The 18,476-nt window shown below is 46.7% G+C and overlaps 1 protein-coding gene across 2 annotated transcripts in view; it reads left to right on the top strand.

Moving 5' to 3' along the window:
- The window catches only part of NCAPD3 (non-SMC condensin II complex subunit D3), a 764,397-nt gene that overhangs the window by 698,679 nt on the left and 47,242 nt on the right, over positions 1–18,476 (top strand). For both annotated transcript variants that reach the window (XM_078681814.1, XM_078681815.1), the window contains one exon: positions 14,154–14,338. In XM_078681814.1, coding sequence (XP_078537940.1) covers positions 14,154–14,338 — 185 coding nt within the window. The remainder of the gene's footprint in view (positions 1–14,153; positions 14,339–18,476) is intronic.

The following is an 18,476-nucleotide window of genomic DNA, read 5'->3' as shown; positions in this document are numbered from 1 at the left end:
CGCGCCCTCACTTCGCTGTTGACGGGCCGCGCGTGGGAATCCTATTGCCCCCTGGTGCAGAGATGGGCTGCAAGGTGAGGTCCACTGCCCCAGAGACAGGCCAGACGGGCCAAGCTGAGTGTAGTGACGTCGAGGGGCAGACCACATTGGGGCAACTTGCTGTGGTGGGGCGCAGAGGCAGGCCATGCAGAAGGGTTCAATTCAGCTGTGGTCTAGCGGTCAAGAGCCCCTCTGCCGCAAGCTCAGAGGATCGCTGCCGCCGACGGGGCCTCCCCGCGTCACACCAGGCTGCTCCGCAAGGCAGCCACCCCACTGCCAGGCCTCCCCGCCGATGCGCGGGCCGAACGGTACCAGACCAGCTGCGCTTGGCCCAGGGCCCGGGGGGGGGGGGGGGCACAAGGACTCGCCATTTGGGCTCCGCCGTCCACTCGGCTCCGAGTCCTGTGGCCCCTCTAGGCCCGACACCCCGGCCTCGGTATTCCTCTCTCTCACTGCAGGACCTCACCGTCTGCCGGTATGCGGACCGAACCGTCGGTTCCCCCCGGGGGCCGCCCCCGCACTCCTCAACGTTGAGGCAGCTTGCAGTGGTGGGGCGCAGAGGCAGGCTGCGCAGCAGGAGCCAATTTGGCTAAAGTCAAGCAGGCAAGAGCTACTACGCCGCAAGCTCACAGGATCGCTGCCGCCTACGGGGCCCCTCCACGTCACTCTAGGCCGCTCCGCAAGGTGGCCACACCACTGCTAGGCCTCCCCGCCCATGTGCAGGCCAAACGGTACCAGCCCAGAGGTGGGGGGGGACAGGGACTCGCTATTTGGGCTCCGCCATCCCCTAGGCTCCGAGACAGAGTCCCGTAGCCCCTCTAGGCCCGATACCCAGGCCTCGGTATTCCTCTCTCTCCCTGCAGGCCTCACGGTCCGCCGTCATGCGGACCGAACCGTTGGTTCCCCCCGGGGCCGCCCCCGCACTCCTCACCTCGGAGCCGCCATCAAGGGCACCCGCTGCTGCTGGCCTCGTCCGAGTCGCGGCGCCGCGCGGGGCCGACCTACCGCCCGCCCTGCGGGGCCGACCTACCGCCCGCCCTGCGGGGGCCTCAACCGCCGCGGCCGCTTCGGACTGCTAGGCTGCCCGCTCTCTCTGCTCCCGGTCCAAGTCAGCCTAGCCGGCTATGGCCCCACGCACGTTGCGGACGCCTGCCAAGTGCACAGCCGCAGGCCGTACTCCGTGCCTCAGTCCGCTGCCGCTCCAAACTGCCAGGGGAGGACCTGCCGCTCTCTCGCCCGCCTCGTGGGTCGTCCAGCTCTGCACCGGTCAGGGCCGCTCAGGTCCGCGCTGCCCGCCAGCCGCTTTTCTGGCCAAATAGCCGCCCCAGTTACATCAGGGCATCCGGGGAGCACCACCGCTTGCCTTCACTGGCGTAGATGGGCACTTTCAGGGGTGATATTCAAAGCGAAAAATGGGATGGCGCCGGAGGGACTGAAATGCACGTCCTACTCCATCGCCATCTTGACCACGCCCCCCTGAAATCTGACTTAGAATGCCCTGGTGCGATAGACACTGTATCTCCATCAGGGAAGATGGGGTAAATCAAAAGTATGGTTTGATTGTACCAAACATGCGCAAAGCTTTCACTCATGTGGTAACAAAGCTACCCATATTTCCATCAAAAATCTGTAAGCAAAATCATGTTGTTCCCCGTAGGTAAATTCCAAGTCCTGATAGAAAATGAATATGAGAGACATCCTGTTAGCTCTGTCATAACCCAAATGGTGTGTTTAAAAAAGGGGGAAAGGGGCTGATAATACAAAACATTAAGAGAATATAATCCAAATAGTGGTATAATTATGATAAGTTCCATCCGTTAGAGTCAACTATAAAGGTAAGTCCCACATAAGGAGGTCAAGGGCAAATCACCCCTCAAAGCGGCACCTAGGCAGAGAACATAGGTAATCATCTTATAAATATATCCAAAATATGGGCATCCACAAAAATAAAGTCCCCAAACCATGCCTGGAATGGGATAACAAAAAAACAGTATTTATAAAGAATGCGTAGTAATACGAGAAAGATCGATTCATGTCCGTGTCACCATGAGAAATATATTCAACATTTTCACTAACAGTGCCAACAATGAAAAATATACACAATGCCGTGTTTACCGGCATTGCATTGGATATTACTGATGTGCCAACATTGTTCCAGTTGGACTATTAGGAAAATGATGGGTGAAAGACTCATTGGAGAAACAACAAACTAATGGGAAGAATCCACAAACGCTCTGAGATATAGTGCTAGCAAAGGACCCAAAAAACTCACCATGATAAGCACCAGTGTAATGACAGTCCTTCTCTGGTACCCTCACACGAAACTAATGAGGTTGAACCGGGTAGGTCAGACCGGTTCGATTTTAAAGACCTCGCCTTGGTGGGGAACACGGAACACCTGGGTTAGAGGGTATGTTGGAAAGCACGCTGAGTGTAAACCAGCTGCCATATTGGAGGTACCCAGAAACGAGCCCGCCAGTATGCGAAGCATTAAGCATCTCCAGGACTCTTGGGATAAAAAAAAGCCAAAAATTATAACATTTAATTGAATCAGAAAATGTCCTATTAAAAGATAGTTGAATATTACTGATAAGTACCTGATGCACAATGTGTGAATAATAATGTGATAACCTGGAAGTACTTCTCTATTGGATAACCCATCAGAGGAGTTTCCAAATTGAGCTAAGTCAGGCCTAGAGCGTTGGCCATATTTGAGTGTTAAGAAGAGGCTATATCCGCCATGGTATGATAATCAAAGAAGGGGGCTATTTACTCCAGTATTGGAACTTTCAGAGATTCACATGCTTGAATCATTCCCCTTCGTAAACTTGGGAGTCCCCGGTACTTTAAATACTATTAGTAGTAGTGGTAGTAGAAGAATTAAATAGTCATAATACACTAATAGGTATAGACTACAGAAGGCGTAGGCCTCTAAGTTTAATAACCTATCCTAGTCCCTATAAAGAAAAGGACCACATTTTTGCCTCAACCAATCAGCATCAATCACCCTCTAGAACGCTCCTGAAGGAACCTCAGAACCTCAGATTTTCTACTACACGTTGTGCCAGGGAGTCTCCTCTGAGATCTGCTCAACTTTCTCATCAAGGATAAAGAATTTTGGACTTTTTCTACAGGAAAGTAAAATTTTATTATATTTTCTTAACATCATCTTCGTACTTTTGTGGGTCTTTATTATATCTGGACTATGTCTGACAAGGCTAAGAAGGTTCTCTTAAGAGAATGTGCCACTTGCCTGAAGAAAAGACTTTATGTGGATGATCCCCACAAAAATTGCATTTACTTCCTAAATCCATCTCATAAGGCGTGCATGATTTGTCATACTTTTTCTAATAAGACCCTTATAGATACAGAAGGACGTCTTCTCATCTGGCTTCATAAATTGAAAACTAGATCAGACCCTGTGTCAGACTCCAAGACTGACCAGTCTACATCTACAAAAGCCTCTTCAAAAAGGGCAAGAGAGTCATCACACTCTGATAGAGAGCCTGCTAAAAAAGTGCACCAAGAAGTCCTATCTTGAGACTTCCTCTGAGTGCAAAGGTTCTCATAAAAAAAGAATAACCATCAAAGACTGTTGCTGAACCAAAAACACCTTTTGCGGAACTTAATCTGACTTTCAAAAAACCTACTTCTGACATTGTCACAAAGTTCTCAGTCAGTGAAGAAAAGTACTTCAGCTCTGTCGACAAGAGGGTGCATTTCTGGCATGTCAACGACATGTTCTATGGCTAGCTCTTTGTCATCGACGACCCTGACATAGTCCACGCGAGATCCAGTTTCATCGACCATCTCCATAATATCTCATAAAGAGATTAACACATTGTCGACGAATCGCTCGTCATCAACGCTGAAGCTGACTACATTTTCGCCAAAAATACCGTTGATGAGGTCCTCCTCGAAATTGCCACCGCCGACGGAAAAAAGGTTGGCGACGCAGCAAAGGTCGGCGAGGTCATCACCGTCGACTAGTGCACCACCGTCAACAGACCCATTGCCGTCGACAAAGATAAAAGTCACCGGCGTTGACGTTCTGGCGTGTAATACATGCGTTTTTAAAATGGATTAATCTGTGTCTAGCATTAAGTGACAGTTTCCTGGTGTTTTGACAACAATATTTCCAGAAGACATCGTCAATCTGTACTTGCAGATCGCGTTGCCACTCCAGCCGGGCCTTCGAGAGTTGCTGTTCCCTGTGCCGGGACCCTAGTTTAAATAAATGAGTGACCAGTTTGCGCGACAAAGGTGTTTTAATCACATACGTAAGCTCAGGGATTTCTGGGGGCTCAGCCATGTCTGGACCCAAAAGTTCCACGAATGCAGCTCGCATTCTGTGAAAGTGAAAGCGTTGTAATAGGGTAACCGCTACGCCGGGAGGTGCGACCTGGTCCCAGGATTTCACAACTCCGTCCCTGAACAGGTCACCCAATGTGAAGATACCTAACTGATTGATTTAGTGCGCTCGTGACCCCCCCTCTCACGCAGCGGCGCCAGCCAAACCGTCCACTCTATCGGTGCAAGTAGGGAGTACAGTAGTTCACAATCTTGCTCCTTTACCGGGGGGGGGGGGGGGGGGGCGGACCGCTGAGTGGACGGCAATATTACAGATTGTAGTGGGACCAAGTAACGGTCTGATTTTTGGAGATGTACAACAAGCGAGCGGACAGTTAGGGTGGGGTGGGGGGGTTATTCGGGGGCAGTTCATGTATTGTTTAGTGGGTAGGATCAATACTTGCTTACATCAGGGCGTAGCGGTCACAACGCTACTACGTTCCACAGGCTTTCCTTTTTTCTGGGAATCAGGATTGGGCGGGGGTCGTAGGCACCACAGGATAGCTGGAGTCGAATGTATGTCCTTGGTTCACGCCACCGGACCTCCGGGTTGTTGGCTTATTGGCTGTGGTTGTTTGACACAAAGTGTGACCTTACTGCTCATGTCTGCTGCCGGCCCTCTGGGTTGTAGGCGGATAGCTGTGTGTGTTGAAGATACCCGAATAAAGGTTTTTTGAAAATAAAAATAAAAAAGTCACCGGCGTTGACGAAGTCTCTACCGTCGACGACTCCACAGGTGTCGACAAAGTCCCCTCCATCAACGAAATCATCCTCGACGACATCACCTATGGCAAGCACAGTTAAGGCTGTGGAAGTGAAGACGCCATAGTCAACGCATCCGTCGATGAAGGTTATATCTATGAAACTGACTACGCCTAAGAAGATTGTGGCATGGGAAATCACGCCTGAACACACCTCACCCAGTAAATTAACTCCTCTTTTACCCACTCACCTTTTAGAGGAGAGAGATTCTGAAGAAGGGGTTGAAAATGAAGGTCCCTTTGGGGTTGCATATAGCCCTTCAGAATTGCACGTCAAGTGCAAACCAGATGATGAGGATAATGATGACCAGCAATACTGTGGTCAAGCCTATTTTACCCGACCTTAACAACATCATCAGCACCATGAGGCAATGGTCACAATGCCATCTGCATCACTGTCTGGTTTGCAGTTTATGCTTCAGGACTACAGACAGCGCTTCCCACCTTTTGATCCATCTTATATGCCTCCTCCTCCTCAGGTGACGTCAGTGAGAATCTGAAAGAAACACATTAGTGATAGTTCCATACCTTAGAATTACCCCCAGGCGTCAGACTAGATCTGGAAAGTTTTCGTCAGTAGTACCACTGCGCGTTGGAAGGTGGTGTTGTGCGGCTTCCTATCTGTCGTTAGCGTCGTGGTCGCCGAGATGACGTTGCGGCAGCTATTAGATGCCACCCTCGAGCGCTGACGTTAGTTCTTTCTTGTTTCGCGCCAGCATGCGTAGATCTGGAGAGTGGTACCCCGTCACTTTTTGACAGATTTTTTTCTGAGGCCTTTTGTCTCTATTTTTCCAAGTCGATCGGCTCCTGGTGCAGTAGGGATGCCCCCCTTCAAGACCTGCGGGGACTGTCATCGCATGATGTCTGTGACTGATCCGCACAGCGTGGGTCTTTACTGCCTGGAGCGCGACCACAACCCCAAGTCGTGTTCCGATTGCCGGGCCACAGCGCCGAAGACTTTGCGGGAGCGGTCCTGAAAGTTGCTTGAAGTTCGACAGTCTGCACCGCGCCGCTCAAGGTTCCGGTCCCTTGGGAGGCCTAGGGACCGGTCGCTGTTCATCGGGATCGAAGTCTTCGCACTCTGTGTCAGGTAAGACGAAGCGTTCCAAGAAGTCAAAGAAGATCCATCTCTCTCCGACTTTCCATCGAGGCGGAGGGTGCGGGTGGTGCCTCCCCCATGGCTCCGGTGGAGCCTGCTCAGCCTCCGCCTGCCTACCCGCCCTTCCCGGGTCCATCGGCGAATCCGGCCCAGCTGCAGGAATTTCTGTCAGCCATTGCTCTCCTCTTTTGGCTTTCTCGCCCCGCTGGCCCGACTGGGGGTTCTAGCCCTTTACTGTTGGCGGCTCCGGCATCACTGTCTGCTCCGGCGCTGCAGGACCCCCATGGATCCAAGCCTGGTTGACCTTGTGACACCTCCACCAACGTCGATCCCACCGGCACCACCTCCATTGTCGCCTGGCCCAACGGACGACGTTGCCCCCGGTTTCAGCCCCGATGTGAATACGGCACCACACAGCCTGTTTATCAGCCTTCGGAGGAAAGGGAGAACTGGGAGGGGTCTGAGGACCCTCTCACAGCAAACTGTGAGTTTGACCCAGACTGGGAAGAGGAGTTGGGGGATGCCAGTGGTCTTGATACCTCTCCTCACTTGGCATGCTGTCTCCTCCTACCGTGGATACAGTTGTTGTGTGGATTGGTAATGTCCTGTAGGTCCTAAAATACATAGGATGTGCACGTTTAGACAACATAAACTAAGGGATTGGTGTCCAGACTGATTCCAGACACCCCCAAAGGATATGTCAGCCTTTAGACCAGCTAGCTCACAGTGCCACCATAAGCCCCCTAACCTTACCAAGGGGCGAATAGTTTATGGCGACTATCGAACATGAAAACCCTTGATACTTCAGGGATCGTGGATACAGTACTTTTGCTCAGGCCCTCGTGCTCACTTGGTCTCAGAGAGATGCACAGAATAAACGATGGGGATGTTGTCAATAGACATTAATCTATCCAGCGTCATTCTAGTATAAAACATGTTTGCTGCGCCAATCATTAGACAGAAAAAGGTGTATAAGATAACAAGCATCAACAGAGTAAATAAAAGGTAGAATTCTACCATTGTGCTAAAACAGTGAATATATGCAGGTATATATACATGACCGTAATCAAGCGCAAGTGTACTAAATGTATCTAGCATGTATATGGCTGTAAATCCTAGAATCCCCTAGGAAAGAGCAAACCCCATTACCTGATGGGAGAGAACGAAGGACAGGATCCTGTCTTGGTCTGGAGTTGGCCACACCACAAGGGATGTCAGACCACTGCGTGCTGGAGCTTCTATGTGCAGGGACATCAGCGTCTTGTGTCAGCGTGGAAGCGTCTTCTCTATCTAATGTAGGTAATGTTCTTTTAAACCAAAAAGCTAGCCTCGAGGGTTCCTAACACAATCGATATGTTATGAGTAGGATTATGTAAATGAGCCTAAATCAATACCTACAATTATGCAAAGTAGTTATTTTGCCCTAGGATGAAGATAACCATGACTTTTATACAGAGTATGTTCATGCTGTTATGTACGTCACGTGCAGGGACTTTTCTAAGAATCCTCATGCATAATAAATGAAGATAGTTTCAAAGAAAGCGATCGACATTTATTCAGCACATAACTGGTGTAAAAAGTCATTGCTGGAACCGTTATGCAGAGCAAGGTAGGGCAAGTGTAGGTAAAAGGTCATAATAGCTGTTTAGGCATACAATGGGGAACATAACAGTAACCTTAACTGGCAGATTTCAGTAGTTTCACACATTTGAGCTAGAAACATCCAAGAAGGACAAGCAGAGAAACTTAAGGTCATCCATTTATCAAAAAAAATATTCTCTCTATATGTTAACATATGAATATATGTGTTCTGGGAAACTACTTATTGGTGGCACAACTGAGTGCTATGACTAGTTAGATTCCCTTGTAGGAAAAGAAGAATTACATATAAGTATGAATTAGTTTTGTTATCACCATCTGTTTTCTTCACCATCTGCCCTCCCTTATGGTGAAATTTGGGGTGGGTTCTCCTCAGCTTCTTAACAAAATGAACTGATAATGTTTTAGAGCAGGGGTCTTCAAACTAGGGGCGGGCCCCCCTAGAAGGGCCCTAACTAACCCCAAGAGGGGCCCCAGGCTCTGGTTAAAGGAAGCATCATGGTGATAGCAGTGCTTTGTTTTAAGCTGAAAACAAATGATGAGCAGTAAGCCACTCTGTAATAGGCCATTACTGTAGGAAGGTGGATATCTGACTATGGTTACCCCCAACTTTTTGCCTAGTGTTTAGCTGGGTTTCGACCTAGTTGGCCTGGGGCCCTGCTATTCAGGACCCCAGACTAATTGCTCTCTCTGTAAAATGGACTCCATGTACCTTAGGTACATACCTAATTCGATGCTGGGTCACCTTATCAGCCCCTGTACAGTGTACCTTAGGTACCCAGGGCATAGGTGTACCCAGGGCCTACCAGGGGCTGCAGCATGTATTATGCCACCCCTGGCTGGTCATCCAAAACTGACACAACTGGCTGCTAAGACAGCTGGGGCAAGGTGGTGTAAACACCCTTTGCTATAGATATAGTCTACCTGTATCTAACCCTAAAATGGACACATATATTCCTATCAGTCACTCCTATGGCAGGCCTTATCAATCCTGAAGGCAGAGTGCTTGGAATTATGTGAGATGGTGCTCTAGCATGAGCCGAGCCTGTATGCAGCTTGCGGAACCAAGTCCCTATAGCTGTTCCATGATAACGCTATACCATATACTCTTAAGTGCATTATAATCCTCGCGGTTGAATGCTAACTTTGGTATAACATTATCAAAACATGTCGAGTAAGGTGTCATACGAATTGGAATACTACCCCCTCGCCAGTTCTGGCGACCGGGGTAGTATTCCACCCTTCTAGAGGGACACGACATGTAGGTAACTGTGAACCCCGCTTAAAGTTAACTCGAGCCTCAGCATCACAAAATGGATGCTGCCACCACAGACACAAGTCTGACCTCCTGCTGCTGGGAGTCCTTCCAGCGAGGGAGGCTTGGACAAAGGGTTTCCTGCCTTGGGAGGTGCAAGCACCACCCCAGACAGGATTTTGTGTATTAGGTAGGACAGGCCTGAAAGGAATGAGACATGCCTGGGGCACACAAGGTGCCCTGTGCATACACCGGTTCAAACCAGTTGCTGGGGCACTCCAGCCCCAGCTCTGGCGCGAAACCGGACAAACGATAGGGGGTGTAACCACCCTTCCTGGTCCCACCCATAGGAGGGACCTAGTCACAGTACAGCCCCCTTTAGGAGAATAAAGGTAGGAGCTGGTCCCATTCCAAATTAGATTATCCTGAATTGAAACTCTGCAAGAAGAAACTCTGGACTTCGACGTTCTGCTCCACAGAAGACTGAAGAATCTCCCTTGTGGGCAAGGAGTGTCCACCCTGCAACTGCAGGCACCATCAAGCGTCCTAGCGGTTCACTTTGTCGTCCTTCCTGCCGGACCCAGACTTCAGAGCCCGACGAGACCCGGATTCCCAGACCTCTCCGACCTCTACTCGCATCTGCAGCACAGCTGAGACCCGTGGGTGCGATGAGACACGTGGGACCGGCCATCTTGAAGAAACTGCACTTCGCTTCCAGCACGACTTCAGAGGCATCCTCGAGAAAGTGCTTTGGGGATTGAGAAGCCCCAGCCCCGTGCAGCTCCTGCACCGAAGACCAGCCCTCCAGCATCCACGAGATCTGCGTGGGGCCCTTTTCCTTGATTGCTGCTCGACGCGTTGTCTGGTCACTTGCCGGCCGGCTAGTGGCCTCCTAGACGACGATCCCTGAAATCTACACAGCTGGTTGCTCCAGACTGGCCCTTGCTCCCTTCCAAAAGAGGAGCACCCCAGACCCTCCTGGTCCGCACCAGACGCCGTTTCCACTCACCGCGTGGGTTGCCTTTGCCAAGTCCCGTTGACTCCAAATCCGGATCCGACACCGCCGACAGCGAGAGCCTGCGTGGGACAGCTCGTGCCTCCATCCTGGTCGTTGGAGACACCTCCTGGTCCACGTGGCTGCAGAGACAAGCGTCCACTCTTCACCTGATCGCGACGACAGCACCGGGTTCCTTCCTGGTTCCACACCGGTCACTGGCTAGTGACTTTGAACACTGTCCCCTCTGCTTTCAGGTCCTCTTCTTCCTCGATCCACCCTTGGATCGCACCGGACATCTTCCACCTGGTCGCCTGCAGCATCTTTCTTCAAGGCTCCATAGACTTCGACACGGAAACCCGACACACTTTGACACCTATTCACCCGCAGCCCGTGGGTGAGGTAACAAGAGCATTTCGATGCTCAAGGGGAGATTAACTCTCCTAGTGTCCAGATTTCCAGTCGTTTTAGTCCTATATAGTAAAGACTGTCCGTACTCGCCTTTTTCCTAAACTGTACTGTCCATTGACTTTGTTCCGCATCTTGCGTGTGAGTTCACACTCTGCACACGCGTCCCGTGGGCCTCCTGTTACTTACCTAAGATTAGGATAGTGTAGTCCCAGCGATCCTACAGCCTCTGGACAGCTCCATTCCTTCTATCGATTTCCTTATACCATTTACTTAGTATATGGTTTGTCGTGCCCCTAGGGCACCATTGTAATATTGTGCAACTTATCGTATTTTTCCTAAGAGATTGTCATGTGCTTAGCCCTCTGACCTCATAAAGAGTTCAGAGGTGTTTGTTATTAATAAATATACTGTTTATTTTCATAACAACCTGCTTGGTGTCCTTTCATCTGGTATTCAAGGGGTTATTCGTGGTAAAACAGCTGGCTTCACATGCCAAAAGAGTTTAGCCTAAGACTGCTTTGTCCATGCTACCATTAGGATAGCTGGTCTATACGGTTGACTTACAACCAATCACCGTAAGTGTTGTTTGGACTGATACAAGGTGATCACTAGAACTAGTGAGCATCATATATCAGGCCAACTTCTCACAATTACTAACCTCTTTTGTCATTGATATCTGGCTGGGGAGTATGTGCCTATAGGGAATTGTCTACAAATATTCTTCAAACCTCCCCGCTCCCATTTCGAATAATCACATTGTGGATACTTTTACATGTTAGTAAGGCCTAGCTAATCATCATCAGAATGTTTGGCAATCATGTATTTGATTTCATTTTTAAAAGGTTTATTTACCTGTAATGTTTAAATTAGTCTAGACATATTTAAACATTGAAAATGTAATAGAATAATTGTGAAAAATCCCGGGGAAGTCCCAAGGACTTTTAGGTCGAGCCTAGAGCAGCGAATGTGCTGCTTGCTCGACTTTTAGTAAGGGGGGTTTTCAAAGTGCTAAACTTGCGTGCGCAGCCGCCAGCTGTCTTTTCTCTGTCACGGTAATTACGTGCATCGCGATCACTTTCACTTTTGGCTCCCGCGCAGCCAATGCTTTACGCACACACTTTTCTTTTTTTTTTTTGTTTGCCAACTGTGCATCTGCTAAGACCCCCTCCATGTTTTCCCTGCCTGCTCTCCCTTTCTTGATCTTCCCCTGCTGCCTTCCAGATCTCCATTTCTTCTGTCATCCCACACCTCTCCTCGCAACTCCCGAAATACAATCTGCTCATGTTTTCATGCATTTTATTTTTTAAAGCGCAACAGTGCTATTGGCTTTGCCAGTGGGTCTTAGATGTGACCTGCTGGCTTTGCCAATGCTTGTTTTATTTCGACACTGACGTGGTGTTATTTACAGCACCCTCGATGGTGCTTGTTTTTCTCTTGAAGAAGGTATGCCAATCTATACTGCTAGGTGACAGCGCCAAGTGACTGACACACTCTTTGACTTGAACATACATAAATAATCATCCATGGCTGGCAAGAGATACTTACTGCACATGCGCACACTTACAAGCGCGAGCAATGTAAACAAAAGGCCTCAATGACAGTGGGCATTCAAAGGGGGCTGTAGTTTAGGTGCACATGTCCTCGCACATCTGCTCCAAGTACTGCTTGCTGGAGTGCCAATCTTTAGCACCAAATCAATCGTACCAATAATAAAAATGTCATCAAATTTAACAGGGAGCATGTTTTATCACATGCCAACAATACATTTAAGTCAAAAATACTTGTTCAAAATCTATGCTTGCAGTGGTCCTTCATGCTGAGGTTACAAAGCCATGCTCAGAAGTGAAATGTTAATGTTCACATAAAATGTAGAAAAACTCCTCAGTTATGGACAGCCATGGATGAGCGAGTGGGGGATATCGAAGATGGGTGCACAGTAAGTTCAGCTATGGCTCATCTATTGTCAAGGACCACTCTGCAGCAACTTATGGCAGCCACAGCAGATGAAATACAGTGTGAGTCGTCCTCATTCTGTGACATGTTCCCCATAAACATGCGAGAATGCAGCATCCAGCACCTAGGTGCATCTGCAGCTGGAGATGCTCTAATCTTGCAAGGACATCATTCATCCCCTTCACCTGCCGCGACAACATGGAATGATTATGTGAAAGCTGACAGTGAAGTAGGCAAAATGTCGTCATTCACAATTATAACAAAAATACACCAAACAGTTGTTTTGTGGGCAGAGGACAAATGTGAATCCGTTGAGTTAAAAGCAAGTACGTTATTTGAATTGTAATTCCATTCACATAGAGCTTTCTACATCTGACGAGGCATTTAGGTGCTTCATGGCGTGTAACAACTTATGCAACGGGGATGACCAATTGCCCCAATTCAATGTATATTGTGCTGTGGGCTGATCCAAAGTGTAATTGGCAATTAATCAAAGCAATGCCTATGGGGAGCTTAGAAGTGTTACTTATGTATCAATTTTTATTACAAGATGATGGCATTCAGTTTCAACTGTCACGCCAGACCAAAAGTCTTCCCCTCTTTTGCCCTTCTCTCAAAAGTTAAATACGTTTACAATATAAAGACCTCCACACACCATTGAGGACCAGATTGCGCTATATAAATACTACAATAAAATAAATGGATATGACTGGATCCACAACTGACGATACAGCTATCTTGCATTGCAGGACCCACTTCTACAGCAAACTAGTTTGCTGTAGAAGTGTAGAAGGCGAGACCTATTGGCATAGCCAAGAGGTCTCGCCTTCGGGACCTTATAACTGTTTAGTTATGCAGCACAATATCCTTGGTGCAACAACATAACTGTTGCATGGCTAAGCACTTATAAGGTCCCAAAGGCGAGACCGGTTGGCATTGCCAATGCTTGGATTTTTTAGGCTGGGGGGGCGCAGCGTTAAAAGGTTTGAAGACCACTGCTTTAGAAGAATGATACTTTGTGATAATGGATTCTAAGAGAGCTGGGAGCTTCTAATGGCAGTCTGTTTTTCGTTCATTTACGAGCCTAATTTTAGATTTTCTAAAAAAAAAAATCACCTTCCAATGTTAAAATATTACTTAAAAATGTTGCAGAGATCTTGGGAACAATTACATTTTTAAATGCTAGTTTATCCTCTTTAAAGATATGATTTGAAATGGTTCTCCAGTGTTGATACCCTCTCTAAATAAATATGCAACCCTCGCTGCCACAGATGAGCATCCCAGGAATGCATTTGTTTGACTCCAATGATGTGGACTCTATTTTAACTAACTAGTTTCATGAAAGTACTGGATCTATTCAGAAGACATCTGTATCTCTTGTTAATAATTCTAGGGTAGTAGTGTTTTGGGTGAATAACTTGAACATTTATTGTTTTATGGCTTTTGCAATTGGAGTACTGCCAACAGTGCAAACTGAACACTTAATCTGTTAGGCTGAACTGATAAACGCTTTCCACGAGGCCTAACTATAGGCAGCAAGTGGAAGTAGGCAGGGGACTTTTTAGGAATTGAAGTTCGGGCAGCAGTAAAAGATTAAACTATCTTTTCATTTACTAACTGTTGTACTTGTCTGGCTCAACATACTGTTAAATAAAGTTTAAAAAGTGTGCTTTACTTATGTCCCCTCTTAAGGTTTCACCTCAGCGCCTTCAAAATGGCACCCCGCCTGTAAACCAGAATGGACAAGTTATGACTCCTGTATCATCGCGGTCATTAGCAGCTGCAACGCCACCTAATGCTCAACAGCGAACACCTTTATCTTCCCCAAACTGTACACCCAGAGTTGGTATCTTAAAGAACCTAATGACAAGACCTAGGTAAGACCTTTTTCTGCAGGTTAGCATTGCATAATTTTCTGACTGTTACTTTGAAAAGTTTGGTGCTAGTGCAACAAATCCATCCTTATGGTTATTCTCTTGAGAGATTCTTTCTATAAGGTGCCGCTTTGGGTAAGAGAAGCTCATGCAGAGAGCTACGGTGCTGAAAACACCTGTCCTTTATCTGCTTGGTTTCTTGTTCCTTTAAGAGGGATGCTACTTATCCGGATCAGTGTGCCAACGTGTATGACCTGTAACATATTAGTGTAGCATGCATAATTTTCACTCCTATCGTCCTTGTGGACGTTAGTGTAAATAGATGTACTACTTTTTAAGAAAGTAATTCGAACTCTTGGGTTACTTCTGTGAAGGTGTCAAAGTGTTCTGCATATGCCTAATATTGTAATGCTCTTTATGCGCAACATAGGACTCTCAACTCGATTACTGGGATGATTCCAGCATGTGAATCTATGAAAGATACCAATATTGGAGAACTGCAGTTACAGGTAATTACCTTTTTCTTTCCCCTTCCTCTGACTGGCTGTTGAAGGCAGGCTCTTCAGTCAGTCGTAGACCACCACCAGATGATCGCGAACCTCCTGACATTGTGTGAGCAGAAGTTGCACCAAACTCCTTCACATAGGCTTCCTTTTAGAGGAACTGTCTTGGACATGGTGCAGTTCAGGGCCCTTCCTCCATCGCAATGCGTCCAGGACATTTGGACTTTGATCCCGAGGCTTCAGCCTCAGTCCTGGGTCTCGGTGAGAGCAGCTTTGAAGATTCATGGCCTGTTAGCCACATGCATCCTGCTTGTGTGATTGTCCACTTCTTCAGGTGGCTTACGCAGGTTTTGCAGGGGGTTCTAAAGTCTCAGTTGACCCAGCACTATGGGTCCTGTTGAATGCCATCCAGGTTTTCAAGGAGACTGCAGAGGGTATGTAGTGGTGATCTGAAAGAAACAGGTTAGTGTTAGATTCCTTACCTTAGAATATCCCCAGGCGTCAGACTGGATCCGGAAAGTTTTGCGTAGCAGTACCCCTGCGCGTCGGTAGGAGTCGTCTGCGGCTCCGCGTCGCATGAAATTAAAGTCTTTTGATTAGATTGCTTGAGTATTTATTTCCTCAGCGCATGTGTGTTTCAGATAATTCCTTTTTTAGAAAAAAGTTCTTTCTAATTGTTTGAGTTGCATTTGGTGGCTTTTCAAAGTAATTTGCCTTACCCAACAGAACCACTTTTTATTTAACCACTAGTCCAGGCCTGCTACAGGTCCCCCTGTAGATAGGAACGTCGCCAGGCGCCAGCTCCGGGCGACCCTAGCTTTCTGTCCACTCACCCCACCCCCGAGAGCCTGGTTATCCAGGCCTCTACTTCCCAATCCGCATTCCCGACTGCACCCCCAGATCGGGAATCCAAAAGGTATGAACAGTTTGGCAAGAAACTGTTCTCCCTCAGTTGTGGGTTGCGGTCCATCAACACCGCTTGCCTTTTGGGCCGTTATACCCACTCTCTGTGCGATACGGTTGCGGCCCTGCTTCCGGAGTGCCAGGAGGAGGCCCGGGAGAAGCTCGCTAAAGCCCTCGCGGAGGGACGAGACGCCAAGCGGTACTCCATTCGATGTGGGCAGGATACCAAGGCGGAATAGAAGACCCAGGAGGGGCAAGAGAAAAGGAAAAGGAGAAGGAACATCTAAATACCAGGAGCACAAATGCACTGAAACGAGACAAGAAAAAAGTAGTCAAAGAAACCTAGTCATTAATATATCCGATTATGACCTATCTCCTCGAGAGTCAGCAATTTTACAGAAAGGAACATCGTTCGTACCAACTTCAGATAGTAACCTATTGGAACTTGACATTGACCTTTTTAAACTGATGCGGAAGTTACGGTTAAGGAATTTTTGGGAGAATGTGATACAACCGCAGAGAAGCAATGAAGAAGAAGAGGATGAACTCCAGGGCTTAAGAAATCGCAGTACCTATATGGCTCCCACAAGTCACAAAACCTTGGACCTTTTCGAAAATTTGGTCAAGAAGGAGTTGAATGCAATCAAGTTCAGAACAACCAATAGGAAAAACATCACACGTAAAGATTGGGATACACTGAAAAAATTGGCGAACAACCCTCGAATAGTATTTCAAAAAGCTGATAAAGGGGGAGCACTGGTTGTACTCAATACAACTCATTATGAAGATAAAGTCAAGGAACACATTATGGACCACAACTTATATATGAAATTGGAAAATAACTCCACTAGAGAATTTGTTATAATACTAAGAAAAATAGTGGACAAGGCAGTTCAAATGAAAATTATCAGTGATAAAACAAGATTGTTTTTACTAACAACGAGTCCCAGGAGTCCCATCATTTTACATGGTACCGAAAGTACATAAGAACATTCAGGACCCACCGTTCAGACCCATAGTCTCAACTTGTGGAAGCATTCATGAACATACCGGTCAATTCATAGACCAATATCTTCAGCCGAGTGTCAAGAGGATGAGATCTTACACAAAGGACACCACTGACTTCATTCTGAAACTACAGACTATAGAATGGCCTGAAGGTGAAGATATAACATTGTGTACAGCTGACGTGAAGTCGCTGTATACATCAATTCCCCACCAAATGGGATTGGAGGCAATTGAACACACAATACTAAACAGTGATATTGAACACACCATGCAAATTTTCATTCTGGAACTCGTTCGTTTTTCACTCTACCACAGCTATTTTAAATGGAAGGAGGAATGGTTCCTCCAATTAAGCGGTACATCTATGGGGAATTGTATGGCTCCATCGTATACGAATCTTGTGATGGAGAGATTTGAGGAGGAGCACATTTTATCAAACCAGGAGTGGAGATCTCACATAATATTGTACCAACGGTACATAGATGACATTTTCCTCTTATGGAAAGGAAACAAAGAAAGCGCAGAGTCAATCATTCAGACTTGGAATTCATTTAACCAACATCTTCAATTCACTAGTGAAGTTTCTGACACCCAAATTACGTTCTTAGACGTACTGGTAGTGAAAACTGAAACAGGTCTGGAAACTGATATCTTTAGGAAATCACCAGACAGAAATAACATTCTACATTTCACAAGTCATCACCAACAATCTTTGAAAACCCATTTGCCAACCTCACAAATGTTGAGGATAAGAAGAATAGTCTCAGATGAACAAAAAATTGATCAGAGAACAAAGGAGATGGCAGAAAGATTCAAAGTAAGAGGGTACCCTCTACAAGTTATTTCGAAAGCAGCCGCCAGATGCCAACATGTTACTCGTCAAGCAACTTTAGCTACAAGTACTAAAAAAGTAAACACCAGAATGGTGATAGTAACCAAGTTTACAACATCAAGGTATATTTTCAAAAAGGTAATAAATAAACATTGATCAATGTTAACCATGGAACCTGACTTCAGGAATATGTTCATGGAACCCCCACTGTTTGCATATACTAGGAACAGGAATATAGGAGAAATCTTGTACAAGAAGGAATCATACAAACAAAGACATACAGGAACAACGCCATGTTTAAACTGCCAAAATTGTCACAACATCATCCGTGGAACTACTATTCACCATCCCATGAGAGGACATGAGATCAAACTACATGTGTCAGCAACTTGTGAAACTTCAAATGTTATTTACTTACTGAAATGCCCATGTGGCAAAATATATGTGGGCAAAACCGAGCGAAAAATACGTCTACGTATGAACGAACACAAATCCAATATAAGAACCAAAAACACTAAGTCCACAGTGGCGACACATTTTGAAGAATTTAAACACAATATTGCGCAATTGAGATTTTTAATCCTGGAAGTCATTGATAAAATCGAGGGCAGGGACAATAATAAACATCTGTTGCGTAGAGAAAACTTTCGGATATACTATTTACAAGCCATGAAGCCACATGGCCTCAATGAACGCATTGAGTTTGCTTGTTACCTTTGACACCCACGGTGGGATTTAATTTTTGCTCTGATAAATCTGTAATTGATGCCTATACGAAAAGCATTGTTGTAAATTGAAGCGATGTAAACTTTATATTTACCGTGAATTACATTTTTGAGTTGTAGCTCTGTAAATTACACTTTAGTTATTAGTTTTAGAATACATACATATAACA

This window comes from Lissotriton helveticus, chromosome 3_1, assembly GCF_964261635.1.
Source record: "Lissotriton helveticus chromosome 3_1, aLisHel1.1, whole genome shotgun sequence".
NCBI classification, from domain to species: Eukaryota; Metazoa; Chordata; class Amphibia; order Caudata; family Salamandridae; genus Lissotriton; species Lissotriton helveticus.
Note: the sequence above shows the minus strand (reverse complement) of the source record. Positions and strands in the feature narration are given on the sequence as shown.